Here is a 23,339-nt window from a genome sequence, read left to right on the forward strand (position 1 = left end):
TGAAAATCACACAATTGTTCTTAAATAAGTGCATAATGAACTTTCATCAAATATTGACTAATTTCATCAAATATTGACTAATTTCATCAAATAACTTTATGAAAATTTGGATCCACCATGAATCAAGTCTGTTAAGGACTCACAAATACTGGATTTATGACTTATGCATAATACTAAATATTAACGTCATTTTTCGAAGGAACCTCTTATGCGAATTATTGCCAATAATTTAAATTTTCTACAAGTTCTATTTCAATAAACTTTAACCAATAAACAATGGAACAATTGCATGAAAGCATTAGATAAAATGTTTGACCAAGACAAACATGAATTTAATTGAAAAACTCACTTGTATTCTCAATTCTGATCCTTTCTCTGATGTCACTTTTGATGTTTTACTATGCAAGTTGAACAAGACTAATTAGTATCAATATTCCGAAAATAAAGAATACAATCACATGTAATTAAATTTACTTCAAAATCAAATTGGTCTCCAAAACAAAACGTAACAGTAATAAATTCAAATAAAAAAAAATAATGAACAACAAAATAATTTTGGTTTCTAAATAAACAATTAGTTATAATCCTATATAATATACTTACCATTCTTCTTTAAAGATCCTTTATTTAAAGCTATTAAGTGCACTTTTGTATATAATACATAAATATAAATAAGAAAATTCAAATGGAAAGCAGTTACCTATCTGTATATAGGTATCAATAAAACAGGGCAATTTTGATCAATCTGTCTTTGATGTCAGTGTTTTTTGGGGCAGTTTGAACTATACTATGGTAGATTCAAAACAGTTTTTGAGTTAAATATGTGCAATTTTTTTAAAATCAAAAGGGATTAATTGTAATATTCCAATATTGACTATGAGAATAAAACAAATCATAATTTATATTCTCAAAAAAGAATATTCTATTATTCTTATCAGGAACAACAAACTTAACTTCAAAAACTCAAATGGGAAAAATTTAATGTGCTAATACCTTTTGTTTAAAACTTGAACCTTTTTGTTTTCTCTCAGAGAAAATTCTGTAATTCCAAAGAATGAAGTGATTTGAATAATGTCTCACTTCTAGTCATTTACCGAAGAAACATTGAAAACAAGATCATGCTGAAAAACCATATACATGAAAAAACTGCCCCAACTTGAAACAGAAAAAGAAAGTAAATGACACTTAACTATTTTATATTCTTTAAAAATAAGGTCCTTCTTCTTGTAAATATGCAATCAATGAAACAGGCAATGGTAACTTATCCATATCGTTGATAATCACAGACTGTCGTATGATGAATCGGGAGAGATATTTCAAAGTGGGTACTTTATCATATCTCGAAACTGGCAGAGTGAGCCTCACTGGAAAATTCGGACGTACTTCATCTCGATCATACCTGGTATAACAATAAACACTGTTTTGTGATCGGACTATTGCGTCTTCAACAAGCTCAGAGACGCTGTTATACCCAATTTGGTCGAAAAGACTGTAACCAGATTTGCTGAATTCAATTCTTGTATGAAGAATTTTTCCAAGACTTCGAAAACTCATAGTGAAAAGGTACCTAAAAAAGTAAGTTTATATTGTGAAAAGTAACTGTTTCAGGATCAACGATTTTTCGGAATATTTTATTTTTGATGAATATCCGAAGATTTTAGATAGATGTTATTGTTATGATCTGTTACTGCTGTTATGATTATCTATATTTATAACTATAGGCCTTGTTTACTATTGTGTATCCGAGGTAAAGAATAGATAATAATTGAAATAAATCTATTCAATGATTTTATCCGATTTCAGGTTTATCCGGTTTGGAAAGGGGTAGCGTGGCAAGATAGAGATTACATCTCCTATTCCATTACATAAATAAAAACTGAATGTTCAAGACTTTCAAATTTAAAATAGTAATGATGTTTACAAACTGTCAGTTTGAGGGTGCCTAGAAAATGACAGTACTAACAACTGTCGAAAGCGCTCGCAGATAATTAATAGAAGATATAAAGCTTCAAATCCTTTTTGTAGAATTTAATATTGAAATACTCAAAATAAAGGAAAATTAGTTGCATCACTAATATATATATATATATATATATATATATATATATATATATATATATATATATATATATATATATATATATATATATATATATATATATATCGAATCGAACCCACGATCTTCCGATCGTGAGTCGGGCGCACTACCACCGCGGCCAATTCCACAACGAATGAATGATAATACAGCATTACATTATCATTATTTCTTGAAAGATTTTTTTTTGAGGAGTCAATGTTTCTTACTGTTTTTTGGGATTATAACCTTACACAATATAAAAAATAAACAAAGCTAAATCATCAGTTGGACTGGTCCAACCGATGAAGCTACTGTGTAGCAAAATGCGATTTTTAATAACATTTTGTGTGAAAATTGTATAATTATCATCACGGATAAATGAAGGTCTGTTGATTCACTTTTAATATTGCTATGCATATTGTATAACATTTCATTACCTTTTTCCGTTTTTTTTTTAAGTTAGTTAAATGATAAATAAATTTATAAAACTGTTCAATTTGCAGAAATTATTTTTACCTATCTGATGTAGAGTCTCTGACAAGAAAAGCCCCATCTGGTGAGCTTTTGAGCCTTTCTTCCGCCTGTGACCTTGATATTGGTCCCCAGTACCAATAAAAATTTGAAAGGTTTGCAATTTCATTCTTGGGGACTCTGCTACTTTGATCATCGGCTGTCAGTTGAGGATAGTACCTTCTTCTGGGTGGTATTAAAGGAGCGGGATCTATACTTTCTTCTTGTAGAACCTAGAAAGTAGAATTTTTCAATTGTTTCAAATGAATCACCTTTTAATGGTTTCAAATATAAATCGGACCTATTATATCATGTAACAAGGTATTTTTTATCTGTGCAAGCTACTTTCTGAGTTTGTAGGCCGTGTTTCGTCTTCAACTGCAGAAGTCATTATTATAATTATCCTTCTATAGATACTCTCTCGGGAAGTGTTCAAGTGGCACATTTAAATCCACCAAGAGCGGTACATACGAGAAATACGCGACGGACTGTGGTTGCTCATCAATTTAAGGTTCAACTCAGTACACCTCAACTTCACTGTTCAAGAACTTTTTCATTTGGAGAACTGCGTTTATGTGGAATAAACTTTCTAAAGAACAATGTGAATTTTTCAAATGAATTTCATCTCTAGCGATTCACATCCAACGTGGAACGCTACTTTCGCACAGGCACCGCTCTTGGAGCGCCTTGAGGATTTTCCTGTAGTACTTTTGTTTTGTCCTTAAAAAAATGATTCGGGTCACCGGTTTTATTCCTTCGGTGGTGGGCTTGGATTCGTTCTTATTGGAATTGCCTCTGGCATAATGACAAATCAGCAGTAGTGAAACATAAAGCCAGTGAGGCACTGTAAAAAATCATTCTAAATCCTGGGTTACAAATGATATTATCCACAAGGAAAAAAATTTGAGAGAAATGTTTCGAAATATCAAAGCTTCTAACGAAGTAGATGCCAGAAGTTTAACTTTATATCAAAACAGTTTAAAAGAACATAAAAAAACTTGAAAGAGGCTAAAATCAATTATTTCATCAACAAAATCCTGAATGCAGACAATAAGATCAAAGCAACATGGAACATTATAAATAATGAACTAGGAAGGAAGAGTAGATCATCGAACAAAATTATCAGTATATTTAAAAATGATCAAGAAATTACAGACCTAAATGAAATAACAGAATTGTTTGCTTACAATTTCTCAAATGCTGCCAAATTTGAAACTGAAAAAAACTTTGGTCAAAATATGTCACTGCCTTGTACAGTCTCAAGGAATCACCATATAATTCATCCTTTCCAAAATGATCCTATGAGTGAATCAGAGGTACTAAGCTCACTAAAAATATTAAAAAATAAAAAGTCTACTGGATTGGTTGAGTTGTCAATACAAACAATAAAAAAATAATCGATGTAGTGATTACCCCTTTGAGTTATTTATTTAATCAGTCTTTTTTGCAAGGATACTTTCCCGAAGAATTCAAAAAGGCATTGGTAATGCCTCTTTTCAAAAAAGGTGATCGCTTGGTAGTAGAAAATTATAGGCAAATCTCTTTGCTCTGCTCACTATCTAAATTATTTGAGAAAATAGTAGCAAACAGGATTACGCATTATTTGGCGGAAAATAATATACTGTGCAAAGATCAAAATTATTATCGGTTCCCTCCATATACATTCTTAAATGTATAGGATTTGATAGATCTAACATCCATGAACTAGAAACAAACGCAACGATGCACAGTTACAACACACGTCATGGTGATGTTTTGCGTATTCCAAGTCATAAGTCAACGAAATATAAAAAGTCCCCTTTGTATAATGCCATAAATCTGTATAATAAATTACAAGAGCAGATCAAACAAATTACCTCTGATAAAGTGTTTCATGGTAGAGTAAAGAAATTGCTGCTGCAAAAATGTTACTATAGTTGTGATGAATTGCTGGAAGATGATTTCCGATGAGCACTGATTTTACTTATTTTTTTTCCTTTTACTATTATTTAGTCTTATCTTCGACGCCTGTTCCATATTTTTATTAAGGAATTTATATACACGTCTTTTCTATATATGTATGTGTGTTTATATGTGTGTATGTTTATTTATGTATACGTGTATATGTGTGTATGTATGTGTATGTATGTATATATATATATATATATATATATATATATATATATATATATATATATATATATATAACACTTGATATACAGAGTGTTTCATAATTGAATGGTGATCGTGAAGGGTGATAATCCTTGGATCATTTTATTAAAAATTTTTCATATGAACATAGGTCTGCAATCGCTTCATTTCTGAAATAGGTACAGGATGTTGAAATTTAAGAAAAAAAAAATTTCCCTTATATGTCTGAAACTGTTTTGTTGTTTTTCAATTTTGGTACATGCAAATTACGCATGAAGATAAATTTTTTCCTTACAAAAACCGCGACACATTTCGCTATACAATAGCTCTATCAAGTGTAAAATGATCATCATTTTACGCTTGAGAAAGTGTATAGCAAAATAAGGGTCACGGTTTTTGTAAAACTCTTTATAGTGACAATCAAAAAATAAACTATATTAATGAGTTTTGAGATTTTTATAAGTTTTTATTTTTAATTTTTATACTATTTTTAATTATTTTAATTATTTACTTTTTGTAATAGTACTCATAAAAATACATTTTTTATTTTCAAAAACAAAACTATCATAAACAAAAAATACCAAAATCAAATCAACTGTTGAAAATGACCGCCTCCTGTGAGTATGCAAGATTCAGCTCTCCATTTCATTGACTCACATACTCCTTGGAACATTCCAGTTTGAATTTGTCGACTGTACACCAGAGTCTTGATATATCCCCAAAAAAAGTCAGGACTGTTCAAGTCTGGAAATCTAGCTGGCCATGACTATTCCTCTGACCTATCCAGCGGTTATGAAAGTTTTGATTTAAATATTCGCATGCCTGAGCACTAAAATGAATAGGTGCATCATCGTGCATAAACCACATGGGATTTCGCATTGAAATAGAAACATTCGTCAGAATTGGAAAATTATCTTCAAGAAATCGGCGATAAGTATGTCCATTGAAAAAGCGTTATTAAAAAAAGTCCTATTAGGTAAATCTCCAATAATTACAGCCCGGACATTAAATGAGAACTGCCCCTTCTGATGAGATTCCACGATTACGTGGATTTTCCTCAGCCCAAAAATGATTATTACAAACATTTTCCATCCTGTTTTCAGTAAAACTATCTTGGTCAGTGAATAAAATTTCCCTGTCAAATGAAGGATTTTCGGTAACTTTTTGAAGAAACCATTTGCAGAAATTCACTTAAAAGGAGAAGTCTCAAGGAAGTAGAGCCTGAACCCCTTGAATGTGATAGGAATATAATAAATATTCATGCATAATCGTCCATACTAGAAAATGGGCGTTATTCAAATTATTTCAGGATTTTCGTCAACTGAATTTAAAAAACAGCTACCACAATTGCTGGAGTTCTTGCAGTTTGTTGACAACAAAGAAATTAGCAATCTAGATGTGTCTAGCCCACAAAATAATCCCACTACACTTCAACGACTGATTTTTCACCTCAACAACCGTTCGCCGGATTAAAAGAAGCATGAGAAGATAGAGGGCAATTACAAAAATAATATTTATTTGGAAAAACCTATAGACGAAGAAGAATGTATTCATTTAAATAGGGTATTCTAATACAGAAACATATTTACGCGCATATTCATATATATAGCAAATATACTAAAAACTACGAAAAAAAATTACATTTACTGACCCTTGACAATCAAATTCAATTTTGAAACTTGATCTAAACATAACAATGAATAAAATGGTTACCTGATGCTATTATAATCTCTAATTATTTTTTTGAAAACTGTGAGTGGTTAACTATTTTTTATTCCATCAGGTAGCTTGTTGAATTCATTAAAGCCTTCGAAAAAACAAAGAATTCATTGAAGCCTGCTTGTTTTGCACTCGAATGAAATTATTTGATCCATTTCTGGTGGAATAGGAATGAATTTCAATGTCGAATGTGCTATATTCTTGAAAATAATAAGGGGCTGGATTATTAGGAATTTCAAATATGAATATTATTGTAAGCTTAACAGTCTTTGTGATAACAGAAAACCACTGTAATGAATAGCACTCTGCAATTTCTGTAGCAACGATTCTGCAATTTCGGTAGTCGAAACAGTTAATTTGAGTTGAAAAAATATAAGACTGAGGAACAGTAGTCAAAATGCAATTTTCTCAGCAGCAGTCCTGGATTATAAATTATTTTTACGACTAAATTTCAGAGAAAATAAATACTGTGTGATTTCATGTCCATTTTCACTTACTGAATTTGTCCTTGATGATACCCTTGGAATGGAATTCCCAAGTTGTGGTGAAGTTGATACTTTCTTGGTAGGTTCCAAACTATAGATGTTTTCTGAATGTTTGGCTGGTGACCCAAGAGTTATCTGGCAACAGAACGATCGATTTGATTTAGCAACAATAAACCTGAAATGAAATGATAGTGAAATAACCGTCAAGTAAAAATATAATAATTGAATAAATAAAAATTAAAGGAATGAAAAAAGAAAATAATAAAAAAATAAAAAAGTGTAGAGATTCCAAGTCACGTTAGTTCACGACGTTTCGATTGTTGGTATCTACAATCGTCTTCGGGTGATCACCCGATTGTTGGTATCTACAATCGTCTTCAGGTGATCACCCAAAGACGATTGTAGATACCAACAATCGAAACGTCGTGAACTAACGTGACTTGGAATCTCTACACTTTTTTATTTTTTGATTATTTTATTTTCTCATTCCTTTAATTTTTATTTATTCAATTATTATATTTTACTTGTAGGTTATTTCACTATCATTTCATTTCAGGTTTATTGTTGCTTAATACAATTGTTATTTTCAACTATTCTTTTTTAATTATTCTTTTTTACTTGTTTCAGGGATTTCAAATAATTTTATATAGTAGACAATGGAAGTCCGAACTTGTGAAATTCATCACGAAACATTGTCAATCACCTTCAAACAATCGATTTGATAGTAGGAAATAAGTACTATTATACAATAGTTATAATGACTATATGGAGTGAGGTAATGAACTTCCTGACAGTAATGTTGACTACTATGATTGAAAGAAAAACAGATTTTAACAGATCTGATATTGAAAGGGAGATTGTTTTTACCTTGAATTAATTTTTCTCATAGAAATTGGAGATATTATGTATCAGCTGAAAAATTAACAATGCAGTGATGTATATTACATGAACTGTCAAATTCTGAAATGCATAAGAAATAATATTGCAGTTCTACTCACTAAACATTTGAATCTCTGTTTAAAGTTTTCAGTATTACCGGAAGCCTTTAAACTTCTACTCCTACCTAAGAAGAACAATGGTTGCAATAATTTGAAACTGATTGCTATCAGTCCAATTTTGAGCAGTCTTTAAAAAAAGCTTTGAAGAAAAGGATAGTAGGTTTTTTGAGTCAAATAATTTATTTAATATCCACAAAATGAAAGTAAAATTGGAACCTTTGGCTAGAATAAATCCAAAAACAAGCTCAGTTCCCAATCACCAGAAAAACAATACAAAAACTTCATGTCTTGAAAAGTGCTTGTTTTTGTATTTAACATTTGTCAATACGAATTCACATTAGACAACAGATGCAATTATTACCCTAATCTCCACAGTTGAAGAGGGATTCGAAAATGAAGAATACATTGTTAGTATCTTCTTTGACCTAACGAAGGCTTCTGACTATGAGTTTTACGATATTCTTTCACATAAATTAGAGCATTACGGTTTTTCCAATAAATGTCTTCTTTTTCTGAAGTTATACCTCCTAGAGAGAAAGCAAACTGTTTTTTTTCAACAGTTGAAACATTGTTTAGATAAGTTTGGTTTGCTAAATGTTCATTTTTCTTATACTATGTTTTTATCTTTATTTTTATTTCTTTTATTGACTATTCCTATACAATGTATATTGTCTACACGGAAATAAAGTATTATTATTATTATTAAAAGCATGATGCGATATCAGGAACGACTGATAAAATTATATCCAATTTGAGGTTTCAAGAAAACTTACCAATTTTTTAAGATAATATTTGCTGACTGCATCGAAAATACATTTACATTTATTACAATAACTAAAAATAGAAGTGACTTTCTTATTGAAATTTTAAAAATAAACCTAAATCGACAATTCATTCATGAGAAACTTTAATGACATGTTTAACCACAAAAGAAAACCACAGAATAAAACCATTATCATCACTCTTTTATCTAATCAAGAATTTTCTGAATTCCTAGTGAACTAATCATCATTCATTTATCCTTATAAAATTATCAAGAAATTAGTGAAGAATTGGCAGAAATCAATAGAGAAAAATGAAGAATACTTTCATCCAAGATATGACATATTTCAATGACGTTTTCCATATTCTTCGTATTGCAGCTGTCAAGATTCTCCAGACAAACCATTAGACTAAATGGATGTAAAATTATATAATGAAATTTATCACTAACAGAGAAAAGAAGATATTGATGAACTGACAATGACAATAAATAATTCTGAAATTATCATTTTTTTTCATAACTCTGATGGTTATATCAAGGACAGACATTTACATTCCAAGAGAGGGGTGAATTTTTTGAATTTCATATAGGAAATATTAATTTTCTCAATATTTTTATAAAGAAATTAATGTCAAATTTCCATCTATTTCTTAGAAGCACATCAACTGCACATAATTGGGTAACAGACTGAATATTAACATAGTTATAGATAAATGATATGAAGTATCCATTTCAAATTGAAGTAAATTCGATACTCACCCTTATTTGCGAGTGAGAGGGTGACGCTAAATTGTTTGTAATCGGTAGAATTGGTAGTGTATGTCTGGTGGTGTTAGAATTAGAATTATTATGCCTAAAAGCATTTTTCATGCGTGTATGCATTTTCATGATACTCCTTCTGAAACTATTCAAAGTTCTAGGTTGATGACTTGAACTATCACCATTATACACAGAGACACCCCTACGGTAAACTATGGGTCTTTCCTGGTCATTGCTATTTTCCAAGTTTTCCAAAGATCTCCTTGGAATTCTCATTAGTCGAGACAACCAGTTTTTGGTCTTGTTATTGTTTGAATTGGACATTTTTCGAATGGGTAAATGATTTATTCCAGAACATTAAAAATACAAGAGGAAAACTGTTCCTCAAATAAAATAGTCTTGTTGTATACACAGAGATACACCTTGACATAAAACAAATACTAAATACTATGACAAGTTGTTGTGATCTCTGAATACTATTCAACTTCAGTTCACTTTCCCCTTCGATTACACTTGTCTTCTTCTTTTCTTCTTCAATTTTTTCAGTCTTGTCGCATAAAGAAAAGAACTTAGACTTGTCTAAGGAAAAGAAATTAAGCACTCAGGGCACAGTAGACGAATCATATTTGTCATCTTGCCACTGGCCACTAGTGTCACTGTGTCACCTAGCAGAAGATAAATCACAAAACTCATAATTATGATATAGTTCGGATGGAGGAAAAAGGACCGTTTATTTCATAAATCTCTGTATCGTCTGTTCTATTGAATTCTGCCCCTTGATAGGTACCGATATTTTTTCCCCTCAATAAAATACATCATTATTATTATTTTTCTTCAAGGTTGAGCTAGTCGTGCCCTAATCCCCGAAGCTCCGATACATTCAGGAGGGTGCATTATCAGCCAATGACCACTCTCAACACCAGAGGTAAGTGATCATTGAATCCGAGAATCAAGTTTCCTAAGCAAATTCAGTAACCCAAGAATGACAGCCTTCTGCATAAGTCAAAGCTTAGTATGGCAAGCCGACAGGATCTTAAGATCCGAGAGTCGAGAGGGCATCATTACATCAAGGATTCCAATAATCAAATCAATCATTTTGTCAGAGTGGTCTGGATAGATTCTGTGGAGTTCGATAAGAAAATCTCAATATTTTATCCATTTCCACCTCTTTTCGGAAGATAGTCGTCTGGTCAGGAGAAAAACTACACGACAATTATCTGACGGTCGAGAAGAACTACATCAGGCTCATTAGCTTACATGAGCCTGAGGGTAGAGAACTAATGATTCCAATGAATGCGGCATTTCTTGTTCCCCACAATGGATTCAATATCCTCTGAAGCGTAGGGCAACACCGGTGTCTTGTCAATACCGTAAAAGTGCCGTAGGTGGCAATAAAGCACTCTTAGGGCTGCATTATGTTGATAAATATAGGCTGAGACTACATATGCTGGACATGCTGACAGCAAGTGCAATAAGGTTGCAGGTGCCTTGTGATAGGCCCTGCACCTGGTATCTGGAACCTCTACACCCATCACACGACTAGACCAAGGTGCTGAAGACACCATCCTGGTAGGCCATGATGAACCCTTCGGTGTCTACTCGACCTGATGTAAGCGAAGGTCAGGCGCTTTGATAAGCTGAGGTCTTTAATATTGTTGAAGGAAACCTCATGCATCAGCTTATCCTTATGTTGCCGCAGGAGTGAAGTGATCTCTGCGCCTTTTATATGGACCTTTTGCTGCACGGGTTCCAACTTGGTGACAGAGTTGTTATCACCTTGATCAGTGTCGAAATTTAAACTGAGTTCATCAGCCACTCTGGCAGTTGCCCTAAAGAGAAATACTCTGATTTCTGCTCTCTCACGGTCGTGGACCATGCAGAGAAGGAGATGCGTACTCCTGATGATTTTATACAGGTTCCATCCAGTGCCATTCCATCATGTAAACATTCCTAATTCAAAAATTCACAGTCTTCCTATTGTCGGGGGAAATACAACCGTGAAACAGACGATTCGGGATGCAAACTCCTATCGAGATGCATCATTTTTTGAGTATTTACGTCGAGTTGATACAGCTCATCTCGGATCCTATTTGCTACTTCAAACAAGTAGAATAAGATTGGAATGGCAAGCATATTTACTACAAAGACTTTGTTCTTCCTTGACATTTCCGATGAACAGATCTGTCGGAGTTTGTGATGGTAATTATCGCGGAGAGGGTTCTTCACATCTATTACCTCTTATAAGTGGTGTTGTCCCACCCCAAAGTGAGTATACGTCTCTGCGGCATTCAGATGTTGCAGGATGCTTTCATCTATGAGCTGCACATCCTCTCCATAGTCCCCGCATCGTCATATTTTGAGATGTACCGTTAGCATGTTATTGGTGTGTAATTCTCAGGAATCGACGAATTTTCGCTTTTAGGGACGAGAACGATCTGTCCCTCGGGAAACCAATTCATTAACCGGATGCTCTCCGTCCAGCCATGAGTTGAAAACTCTGGTCAGATGGTGTGTGCTTGGTAGTTTTCTCCACCAATAAGTGTTCAGCCCATCTGGGCCCGGAGCAGAAAAGTTCTTGGAACCCACACCCGTCATCTAGGTTGCGCAGTTCATTGAGTTCAGACTGTTGAAGTTCTCTGATGAAAGCTTTGAACTGCACTGGAGTGTCTAAGTTGAATAGCTGCGGGTGTTCATAGATGTCTTTTCAGAAGGATTCCACCTGATTAGCGGTCGGTGGATTATTCTCAACAGGCGGAGGCTGGTTTTCCTCCATACTTCTCGCTTGCCTCACTGATGACTTCTTAGCAGCCACTGGCATTCGTATCCTATCATGGTAGTGCTGTTTAGTGGTCAGCACGCCTTGACTCAAAGTGTGATGGATACGTCATAATTTGGCGACTAATTCCGCAATGCAGGTATGAAAGGTCTGTTAGCCGCCCTGTAATCCATTACATATTGGATACGAGACGCGTGTTGTCTCGCCAACGTGATCATCTTGTGTATCTGCCGTTCAATCTTCCAAACCGCAAGGCCGGGATTTTGCCTTTCCAATGAACCTTTTTCCTGAAGTATGAAAAATAACTCACTAGCAGCGCTAGTAGTTCGGTAGGGACAAACACTGCCTAATCCTCATATAAACATATGGTAAAGTACAATTAAAAAATAATGTTTTTAACAGAAGAAAATGTTCCTGGAGCAAAACTAAAATTTGCAACTGTAAAGGATAACAATGTTGTAACATCAAAACGTTGGCTTGCATGCCGTAATTTAAAAGTAACTGGAAAAAAAGTGAATTAATAGACAGGTTGGTATACAGAATCTAGTAAACGAGTAGCAGTAGATTCAAACTGTAATAAAAGAAATGTAAAATAATTATGAATTTCAGACTTATTTCCGAGTGAAATATGAAATATTTCCGAGTGAAATATGAATCAAATATAGATGGTAATGAAATAAATTCAATAAATATAATTTAATAAACGATTGAGGTTATATCTCATTCTAATCAATGATAATTAACTATGAAAAATTTACTATTGATTTCATGTTTAGAGCATACATATGAATATTTATTTTTTTTTTGCACTGTTAAATCCACTCTCCTCGAAGCATGTATATCCATTTCTTACATCTAACCTCATTATTATGAGGTTTTATTTTTATAAATGGTATAAAAAACACGTTTTCTTCCGGATATCGATTATCCGACGTACAATTCCCAAAACACCAATGCTTTGTTGGCATTGTACTAGCACAAAATAATTTTTTATATCAGATTTATATTTTTAAATAATAAATTAATATTACGTAAATAATTCTGTTTTACATGTGAATAGTTTATTGTTTGTCCCTACTACTAGTGCTGCTTCTCGTGACACGTTTGCTGTACTATTCTCAGGAAAAACTAAAAAGGCTCATTCGAAAAGCGATTGACCAGCGCTGGTGTTAATTTACCAGATGTCAGCCTTTTCTGTGAGAAAACTATGAACCTATGCATCAAAACAAGCCAGTTCTCATAGCTCCAGCGGCCTAATTCTGTGGAGCGCACCACCTTTTGTCTCTTACCCCACCTAGTGGGTCGATTGTAGGGACCCCTTCCTTTATTACAGGAAAATATGTTTTGGGTCTACCGAGTGGTTAACCCTGTTGACTCACAGTCGACACCGGAGGGGGAGTAATGTTTTTCCTTTCGGGTGTGCCTGGGTTGCCGGTCCGGTTTTGCCTAGTTGCTTGGGTAAGTGATGGCGCAACTCACCAAAGGCCTCTGGTGTTAGTGATTATTCCTGCTTACTTATTATTATTACTCATTAATTATGAGTTCTGTGAAGTAAACAATCAGAACGGAGATATTGGACTTCAATGACACCTTGAAAAGTAGAGAGGAAAGTTCCTAACTACTCCATCCTTGTGGGGTCAATTAAAAATATTCTTATGTGCTTATCTGAATATCAAAATCAAGACTTGAATCGGAATTAGAATCCATTGCCAAAAACTCTGGTTCGAAACTGTAATCTACAGAAGCGCAGAAGGGCCACATATTTTTATTATATGTTTCTTATAAATTACGACTCTAAAATTCAAAATTTCGGGGTTAAAGTCGAAATGTCGACATTGAAGTCGAAATTTTGAGTTTAAAGTCGTAGTCTTTTCAAATAGATTTCCTCTAAAACTTGTGTTCTGTGGTGTGCTTCCGGTGAAAATTGATGCCGGCAACTGTTCAGTGACGTAGTATGTGTCATGTCCATGCAATTGATATATACTTATTATTTTTTTATTTATAAATAAGTCTATATATACAGAATTATATAAAATTTATAGGCATGTAAAAATTGAAGGATTCAAAGTATTGTGGATGCGTTTGGATATCAATGGATAGGTATATCAGAAAAATGTTAAAAGCATAAAACACTTGAATTTCTTGAAAAACGGGTAAAGACCTAGTAAAAATCATAAAGAGCGAGCAAGGAAGCGATATTGAGAAGGAAAAATCCGAATGTGGGTCAACAGAAATTTTAGTACTGTACTTATGGTAGATCTAGTGGTCTGGGCAAGCAGTCAAGTTCTGTAGGAGGTGAGGTGACTGAGAATTCCAACTATTTCTCTTCTGGCAATCCTACTAACAACAACAGGTAATTTCTGTCATTTAAATAAATAACTTATAATCGTATCCTCATGTAACAAGTAGATAGCTGTAGCTTTAGTGGTGACATTAATTGTGGACTTGTAGTCAACTTATATTGACATTGTGTGCCTCCTGCAAGGGCCCATGCAACAATCTCCTGGTCTTGATATTCAGGTCTTTCAAAGGCAATATACGCTATCGCTAAATGAAGGCATTCATGTACCATGTTGAGTTGCTCAACTTATGAACCTGAAAAGTTAGCCAACTTTTAACTTTCACTATTCTTGAGCAGAGTCAGATATCCATCATGTCAAACATATAAATGTTTTTGATATATAGAGCATCTTTAGATCATTCACATATAATAAAAATAGAATTGGACCAAGATTAGATATTTGAGGAACTCCAAAATGAATATTTGCAATATTCACATATAATAAAAATGGAATCGAACCAAGATTAGATACTTGAGGAACTCCAAAATGAATATTTGCAATATTGGAAATTGTATTAGTTTTTATTATATATGTCTGATTTGATAAGTGAACAATAAATTTTATTCCATAACACGGCAGTTTTTGCAGCTTTTTTTTTACAGATCCTGGTTCATCGCTATTTCACAAAAGATAGTGAAATAATCATCAAAGAGGAAGGCGAGGCATCTTCACATTTACTTTTGCGAAGAGTTTCTAGTTGAGGATGGTCGTGTTATGAAAAAAGTGATGACATTTCTAGCACAGAATGTTTAACCACCAATTAAGTTGGAAGTTGGTCTGGAATCATATGGAAAAAGTATAATTTTCAAAAATCAGAAATACTGTTAAACATTGTTGAGTTCTCATAACAGAGGAAAATTATTCCATTGTAAAATTTGCACAAAAGCTTCTATTCAGAAAGCTGACCCGAAAGTACATGAAAGAACTCATAATGGAGAAAACCCCCTCCATTGTAAGATTTGCACAAAAACTTTGTGCAAATTTTACAATGGAGGGGTTTTTTTCCAGTATGAGTTCCTTTATGAGCTTTCAAGTTTTCACTGTGAAAGTAATTTTGCAAATTTGTATGTTATAAAATTTGCACAATTTCTCTCACAGTAAAAACTTGAAAGTTCTTGAAAGAAATATCTCCAAAGGGATCTTAGAAATTTCATATATTAGTTAGATAGATAGCAAGATAGATTGTATTCTTAAATCATATTGGAATATTCACCTAATTGAACTTGAAACACTGAGGCATGCAATAAAACAAATATTAAATATCCTCTATGTTGTTAGAATTAAGTAACTCATATATATTAATAAAAACATTTTAAAAAATGTTTGAAACTTCTATTTGTCCAAGATGGTTTAGCTCAGAATTATAGTATTTCATTAGGCAAAAAAAGGCAGAATATTCATGATTACTAAAGGACATTTCGCAAGGTTCGGCTGCCACTCTTGATATTAAGCATTAATTCTCCTGGAAATATATCAAAAAAAAAGAAGTTGCTGTCACACCTCCCAATGTGTATTATAATAATTCAGTTGCAAAGAATGATCGAAAAGCCAAAAGTCTTGAAAGTTATTTTTCAACAGTATACGATAACTCTTTAGGGAAAACTGACAACTTTGTAAAGGAAAATAATAACTACATAATATCGGTACCTATAGTATCAGACAACAATGAAAAGTGTGTGTAACATGTCAACCATTTCAAAAGTTCTAAACGGTTTATTGTCCGATCCCTTAAATTTTGTTTGCTGAGAAAGATCGATAGCTATTTTGTAGAAACAGTCCTATCCTATCAAATCCTGCATTTATGAGCCAAAAATATTGAATGTTTTGGAAGCAAAGGTGGATGATATCTAGACTGACTTCTCTAAGGCATTTGAGTAGATCCAATATTTTATTGTTAACCTTGTGTGAACTGAACAGCTCCTTGGCTGGGGTCAGTCACATTGTTCACCATTACTCCTAAATATATTCGTAAATGATATTGATAATCAATGACGAAAAACTTGACATAATGACCCAGACAATGTATATCATTGGTGCTTTGATAAAAGGATGTATCTGAACAGTAACAAATGTTATTCTATTTCCTTCTTCAAAGTAAATAAAGCATGAAACACCTCATCTATAAATACTGATCCTCAAAATACTCGACAACCATAAAAGTCGTAGGAGTTACTTTTGATGAGCAGTTGAGATTTGTGAAACATAAATAAATAACCATGAGATTATCCCAAGACACAGGTGTGGTTCTGCGTAATAGTGACAGTTTATCAATCGAGGCATTGAAAAGGGTATATTTATCATCAGTAGTGTCACAGCTAGAGTATGCATCGAGTGTCTGAATCCCTTTTCATCAAATTCATTGTGTAGCAGTGGAAAGAATTCAGATTTAATGTTTGAGATATTATATATTAACTTGGACATTCAGTACTATAATCATTAGTGAAATATCTTACAGTATCTGACCTTCAATTAATTGAGAATAAAACATAGGTACTCTGCAAAAAAATAAATATTTCGAAATATTAATCTCTTCTAACTGCCTACACAGTAGTTTCTGGTGAATTCCTGGGGGAAAACTACTTCCCCGGCTAATACCACGCTGGATATTGAATTATATCCGACAGACATTTATGCAAGAGATTTGTCTCACAGATGTTTCTCTTTCATCCAGCAGCAGGGCCATGCTGAAATTATTCAAGAAGATCACCTGCAGACCGCGGTTTTAAGGTATTACCTCTCGTCAGTACAGGAAAGATCCCCTACCCAGACAGCAAAGTGCCTGGGACTCGATTAATTTCAACACGGCTCCGCTGTATAAGTATATGAAACCTTTGTCCAAGAGAGAACGTCAAAATATTTTCTGAAGTAGTTTTGAGATAGTTTGACGAGTACCTACTTGCCACCTCTTTGAATTCTTAAACCAATTATCTGTATATAAAATTGACAAGAGAAATATCTTCTACAGGACATGAATACCATGCAACCACCTATTACCAGTTATCAAATGAAAAAAAATCACTGTAAATTGTAGAAATCACAAAGTTTTAGCTAATCTGTCTCCTGCTGAAATGTGCTTCTGTGTGTAATACATTTTTTGAAAGAAATAGCAAACATACTGAGAAATATCATCTTTGTCACAAAATAGATAAATCTTTTGTATCTTTGTGTTCCGTTTGTAAATTATTCGGATAAATGTTTCCAACTTTCAACATAACAACTCGCCAACCAGCAATTAAAAGTTTTCACCAAACAGAAAACCTTTGCATCATCGAATGACGGAGCTCTGGGCATCGAGCCAAACCACAGCATTATGCTGTGACCAAACCTAGTAACAACCCAAATAAGAAGAAGAAAACTCCATAGTAACGCAACAAAAAATATATTTATGATAGTACTAGAGCGTGTATTCAAACATGATTCGTAGCAACTTCATTAATAATAAGATTCGCCAGAATGGAGTGATTCAATTTGTGTCAGATGTCAAATTTAATAATAAAAACAAACTTTTCAATTTTCTCTAACCTCAATTAGAGTCGGATTTCTGAAAGTAATAATTTTGCAGCTTTATTTTGTACATCTTTAAATGTTTGATAAAAAAAATCAGCACTTTATAAACTATAATGATTAAAATAAAGCAGACACTGACAACTGACGTAACAACGTCAAATTCCGTTTCAAAACCAACCTCACGCTCATGATGAATACGTTTCAAATCATAGTTGTTGTGACGTCATCGTTCAACGCCATAATGCATGTATTTGAATCACAGACGAATACGTTTTAAATACATAAGCGCCAGAAAACGCCTCTTGTCGTTCGCTATATTGAGTTGGCGCCAATGACATCTCTAATATCGCTACCTGCACATTTCATACCAAATTATTTTGGCAGTAGAAGGATACATGAAAAATGAGAAATAAAACTTTCTGTTTTTATACCACTTGTATTTGTGACTATCATTACTGCGGTTTCATCCAACAAGGACATTTTCGAACGAATATATAGTAACGACTATATTCATTAATTTTTGGACAGAAATACATTAGTTGTGCACGAGTTTTAGCTATTTCACTGTTTATTCACTCATTTGCAGCTTTTGAAGTGGAAGTGGAAAATTTTCCCAAATTGAGCCTTGAGAAGTAAAAACGTAGCTATCGAACATTTCGTATCAATCGACGTGGAGATTGACTTTTTACGCAACACATTTCTTGTTTTTAACATGCATTTCTATTTGAAAACGCAGACTTTTCGTAAATGTGGTGTCCTGGCAAAAACCGGTCAATTTTAAACACTTGTGAATAATTCGATAATAATTTGACAATTCATCATTGGCAACACTGAGTACTTGAGTGCCAGTTCGAATGACTAAAAAATAAATAAAAATAAAGAATGCCTTTGAATTTGTTTCATGTGGAGAATAATTATATAAATCCACAATAATGGATAAACTAACACTTATATCCGGAACTTTATTCATGGCAGCTGATATTTTTGCAATAGTGAGTTTAGCTATGCCAGATTGGATAATTACTGATGTAGGCGGTATGGAAAAACCTTTGAATAGGATCTAGTTTTGTTGTATATTAATACAAATTTACGGTATTCTAGGAGACACCAGATTAGGATTAATGTGGACTTGCATGACATTATATAATAGACCTCAAATATGTTTCACACCTGACCTTCAACCAGAATGGTTACTTGCATTAGTGTGTATTTTTGTTGGCTGCATATGCATTACCACTACAATAATTTTACTTGCTTCCTCTCATTGGGATCGAAATGTTGTTCCTTATGCCAGATGGGTTGGATTCACAGCAAGTGAGTGATGGATCATTATTTTATCATATAAATCCTGAACCATAACTTTGATAACATCATTAACTTGTAATGAATTGGTTTTCTTCAGTTCAAAACTTTTTTTGTGTTCGAAGATTCTCGTTTTATAATGCCTTGAAGTCCGTCCTATATAAACTTTTGGAGATGACTCACATGTTAATTTGTAGACCCCTGTCCATGTTTATCTTTTTCTCTATATGTATACCCAAGAAGTTATCAGTCTTATACGCTATTAATGTCCTCGTTTGTTAGTAGTCTTTTCATTTTATCTGATGATTTTTCTGTGAGGTGTTATTTTCAATAAAACATCAAACATGGACGAAGAAAACACATCTGGGGTCTACAAACTAACATATGGATTGTGTCCGTTTATCTAGGAAGGATTTCCAGAAATTTTAAAAGAGAATCTTCGAATATAAAAGAAGTTTTGAACTAAAGAAAACCAATTCCACCTACGTTTGTTATCTTTTAGAGAACTAACTAAGACTACGACATATTACTTACAGAAAATAAAAGATAAAAATCAAACCTGCTAGTATCTCTGGAAATAAATAAACACAAACATTGAAATTTCATTTTAAATGACCAACAAGAAGTTATTCACCCATCATTGTTAAACTCTGTTGTTTTTGTATAATGCCAATAATATATTTATGAATTTCGTAGAAGTAATATGTATTGTAATGGTTTTCCAAAATCTACTTGTTTTACCAAAATTTAATAGGTTTTGTACTGTTATATAAAAGACATTGTACAATAGTTTGATGTTCCAGTCCATATGATGCATTTATCATGTAGTGAAAATCCTCTTGATAACTTTATTTTATAATGTGAAAATTGTAACTTGTCAGCGTATTCATGAGGTAACTTAAAAAAAAATCATTCACCTCATATTCATTAAACCAGTTTGGAGTTTCTCATTTGAATTTTACGAGATTCACATTCAGCAATTATATTTTCCATCAATAATTTTCTAAGGAATGAAAAGTAAGTAATAATTCAAATGAATTGTTTTTAGTGGTTCTCTTCTGTTTGGCTGCTGTAATCTTTCCAATGGGATTTCATGTGGATGAGATTGGTGGTCAACCTTACCAGCTTCCAGGTAGTCATCAGGTAGGAATATCTTACATTTTATTTATTTTAGCTTTGTGGATAACGGTAATATCTGAATTGTTTGCTGGAAAAGTATGCTTACCACACTTCTAAGTTATTTCAATCTACCCGTTGAACTATTCTATGTAAGAAAACTATGATGTAATTAGTAGGTATCATATAAACATTCATTATATGTTTTATAAATGATTAATTTTTCACTCAACTAAAGAACTGTGATTATATATTGTATTGTTAATGATCTGGAAATATTATAGTTTTAATAGATATAATAGATTTAATTTTTAAATTGTAGATTTTGGAAACCCAAAAATGTACCTCGGTCTGCCAATCTCTCTAAACAATATCATCTTGTTCAACCTTTTTTCTCAAGGTTTTTAAAATTTTATTTGACTGATTTTTTTACTGACAAGTCATCATTCTACCTTTATTCCATCAGAATATCTTGGAAACTTTTAGTTTGTCTAAATAACAATTTAAAATGTTTCACCTTTAAAGCAAAATCAGTTGTGAAATTCAGGGTTACAGTGTGGCTGGCTTCTTTTTGTTTGTAATGTTGGCAGCTTTAACGATATGCACAATATTTTTTTTCTATACTGTATTATACGATTGGTTTGACTGCATTATTAAAAACATTTTTTGTATGCCTCAGAAACTTAAAATAACTTTACAAGTGTTTTTACTTTTTAAAAGAGAATTGAAATCATCTTGAAAACAATCAGACATGGACTCATCTTTACTGCTACAAAATTATTGAAAATTTATTTAACAAGGGTTTTTAAATTGGGTGGGTCTCATGAGCATATTCTTCAAATCTTTCTTAAAATGATAAAAATTACTACTAAATATGATTCATCAATATGAGAATGAAGTTAGTTATTTGTTTGTTTCATATATTTCCTTATATGTATTATTTGAATTATTTTTTAAAATTTTTTATTCTTTAGAAGTTTTAGACCTGATAGTTGAAGATGAATATAATTGAACTCTAAACTGTCATGTACCAGTATAAATAGTGACTGATTGCTTGCTTCATATTAATCTTCAGCACAATATTTATAGAAACTCTCATCTGATTATACATTTGATTGAAAATTCATAAAACTTTAACCAATATTAATTTATAAATCAGTAGGACTCCAAATTTATTCCGTCAATAATATATGAATAATTAATTTATGTTAAGTAAATTATCTGTACCTAAAGCCATTAAACTATCAGCTCAGCAACTGAAAGTTGCTAAGTGGAAATTTTTTTAAAGTTGAAATTCAGAATAACTCATCTCCACAAGCGACTAATTTGAAATTGCAAATAAAATTCGTTAACTTTCAAACGAGTGTCTATGAAAAAATATGTTGTTACATAAAGTGGTCTTTTTTATTACTACTCATTTGTAGCAGTATCAATGCGAACATCAATAGCTCTGTTAATAGTCATTTTCATATATGTAAAACACATTATAATGAATCATAACTGAAATTATCTAGTACAATACAGTATTCTCCACTCTCATATAAAAATAATGTCACGGGTTTAATAAGATGAATAGAAATCTTGGTGTATTTGCCGAATCAATTTTTGAAAGTTTTAGACACCTTCTTGAGAAAAAAACTTTTTGGCTTTCTACTTTAAACAAAAAATGTGGGGAACTTCCAAAGGAAGGAAGAAATAAAATAACTTCAATGAAAAGTCTAATCTCTCCCTAAAAATATCCTCTTTTCAAAGTCTATACCATGAATATTACTGGAGTTTTATCTCAACACCGAACCGTTATTTTCAATACCCCGACAGGTGTTTCGATCACCAAGTGATCATCTTCAAGGGAGTTTTAATCTTCCTCTTGAAGATGATCACTTGGTGATCGAAACACTTGTCGAGGTGTTAAAAATAACGGTTTGGTGTTGGGATGATGTCGGATGATATGGTTGATGATGAAAAACCGAAAGCAAATGCCCGAAGTTAAAAAAAAAAACATCAAAATCAACAACTTAATCTATTGTTTAGCGAAACACGTGTTGCGTTTTTGTAAAACTGTTTGATGAAAATCTCACAATAAAGTGTTTCTTGAGTATTCAATTACACTTTAGTAGCCACAATAAACCCTTGCGGGCTGCGGTGGAGGGTCGAATAGACCCACTCACTTTGGACCTAACCTAACCCGTTAGTAATTAAACTGGAACAAATTGGCAATTGTCACTACTTGTCATTACTGTCAATATCAAACTCTATGTTTTATGAGGCTTTTTTAATATTTTGATTCATTCCAATCCTATGATTTAATAGGACCACTTTGAATAATTCAATCTAGTCTGATTACTATATATCTCGAGCACACTGGATCAGATGCAGTCAAGCTAAGTTGATGTGAAATACATATAGGTAATGAATGGTTGTATGTACCCATTCAGATTACCATGAAATTATATTCCATTTAAATGTATTAAGAATACCATGGCGTGTTTTTGAGAATATATTCAGGTAAAAGGGTTCAAGTTACTATATCAGGATTTTTATGCATCTTATCCCTTGTCACATAAATGCAAGGAACTATTTCCTCCTGTAGTATATCTTAATTTACTTGGAGTTCACATTATTATTACAACCCTGTCTGTAAAATCTTCTGTTTTTTATCAACATTCTCATAAAGCATGCTGAGAAAGCAACTGTTTTTGTTACCTTTATTACTAAATTAAAAGTAAATTTTGAATATTTTCTTACCCTCAATATTGATCTGGAATGCCATCCTTTTAGTATTCGTATTTTATGAAATATTTATTATTTTGTATATATTTGTATGAATAAACTTTTTTTGGTACTTTGATTGTTTT

General features: G+C 32.6%; 2 protein-coding genes and 1 long non-coding RNA gene across 4 annotated transcripts; 2 read left to right on the forward strand and 1 right to left on the reverse strand.

Annotated features, from left to right (window-relative positions):
- Positions 1-454: 454 nt before the first annotated feature.
- Socs44A (Suppressor of Cytokine Signaling at 44A) lies at positions 455-9,895 on the reverse strand. Its single transcript, XM_074171984.1, has 4 exons — positions 9,442-9,895; positions 6,934-7,056; positions 2,594-2,820; positions 455-1,567 (listed from the first exon to the last, which is right to left on the reverse strand). Exons 1-4 carry the CDS (start codon positions 9,763-9,765, stop codon positions 1,204-1,206), a joined length of 1,038 nt encoding a protein of 345 aa, XP_074028085.1. The 5' UTR covers positions 9,766-9,895; the 3' UTR covers positions 455-1,203.
- A 4,034-nt stretch (positions 9,896-13,929) lies between these two features.
- Positions 13,930-15,513, forward strand: LOC111512166 (uncharacterized). Its single transcript, XR_002723030.2, has 2 exons — positions 13,930-14,570; positions 15,162-15,513. It is a non-coding gene; the product is annotated as an uncharacterized lncRNA (long non-coding RNA).
- Positions 15,514-18,556: 3,043 nt separating this feature from the next.
- LOC111512302 (uncharacterized protein C16orf52 homolog A) lies at positions 18,557-23,326 on the forward strand. Of its 2 annotated transcripts, none has more exons than XM_023168423.2 (3): positions 18,557-19,058; positions 19,168-19,380; positions 20,417-23,326. In XM_023168423.2, exons 2-3 carry the CDS (start codon positions 19,188-19,190, stop codon positions 20,602-20,604), a joined length of 381 nt encoding a protein of 126 aa, XP_023024191.1. In that variant the 5' UTR covers positions 18,557-19,058; positions 19,168-19,187; the 3' UTR covers positions 20,605-23,326. The 2 variants fall into 2 exon arrangements, with proteins under 2 accessions (XP_023024191.1, XP_023024183.1); XM_023168415.2 differs by having other exon boundaries at positions 18,573-19,101.
- Positions 23,327-23,339: the final 13 nt, after the last annotated feature.

This window comes from Leptinotarsa decemlineata, unplaced genomic scaffold, assembly GCF_025532065.1.
Source record: "Leptinotarsa decemlineata unplaced genomic scaffold, Ldec_3_MD MMD2_tig00000035_RagTag_RagTag, whole genome shotgun sequence".
NCBI classification, from domain to species: domain Eukaryota; kingdom Metazoa; phylum Arthropoda; class Insecta; order Coleoptera; family Chrysomelidae; genus Leptinotarsa; species Leptinotarsa decemlineata.

Bases quoted from the DNA above. Each gene is read 5' to 3' on its own strand.
- Socs44A (XM_074171984.1), bottom strand. From the start codon at position 9,765: ATGTCCAATTCAAACAATAACAAGACCAAAAACTGGTTGTCTCGACTA. The intron at 7,057-9,441 runs GTGAGTATCGAA...TTCTGTTGCCAG, and splicing joins CCTCTCACTCGCAAATAAGG to ATAACTCTTGGGTCACCAGC. The intron at 1,568-2,593 runs GTAAAAATAATT...TTACTTTTTTAG, and splicing joins AGAGACTCTACATCAGATAG to GTACCTTTTCACTATGAGTT.
- LOC111512302 (XM_023168415.2), top strand. From the start codon at position 18,999: ATGGATAAACTAACACTTATATCCGGAACTTTATTCATGGCAGCTGAT. The intron at 19,102-19,167 runs GTATGGAAAAAC...ACGGTATTCTAG, and splicing joins GATAATTACTGATGTAGGCG to GAGACACCAGATTAGGATTA. The intron at 19,381-20,416 runs GTGAGTGATGGA...AATTGTTTTTAG, and splicing joins ATGGGTTGGATTCACAGCAA to TGGTTCTCTTCTGTTTGGCT.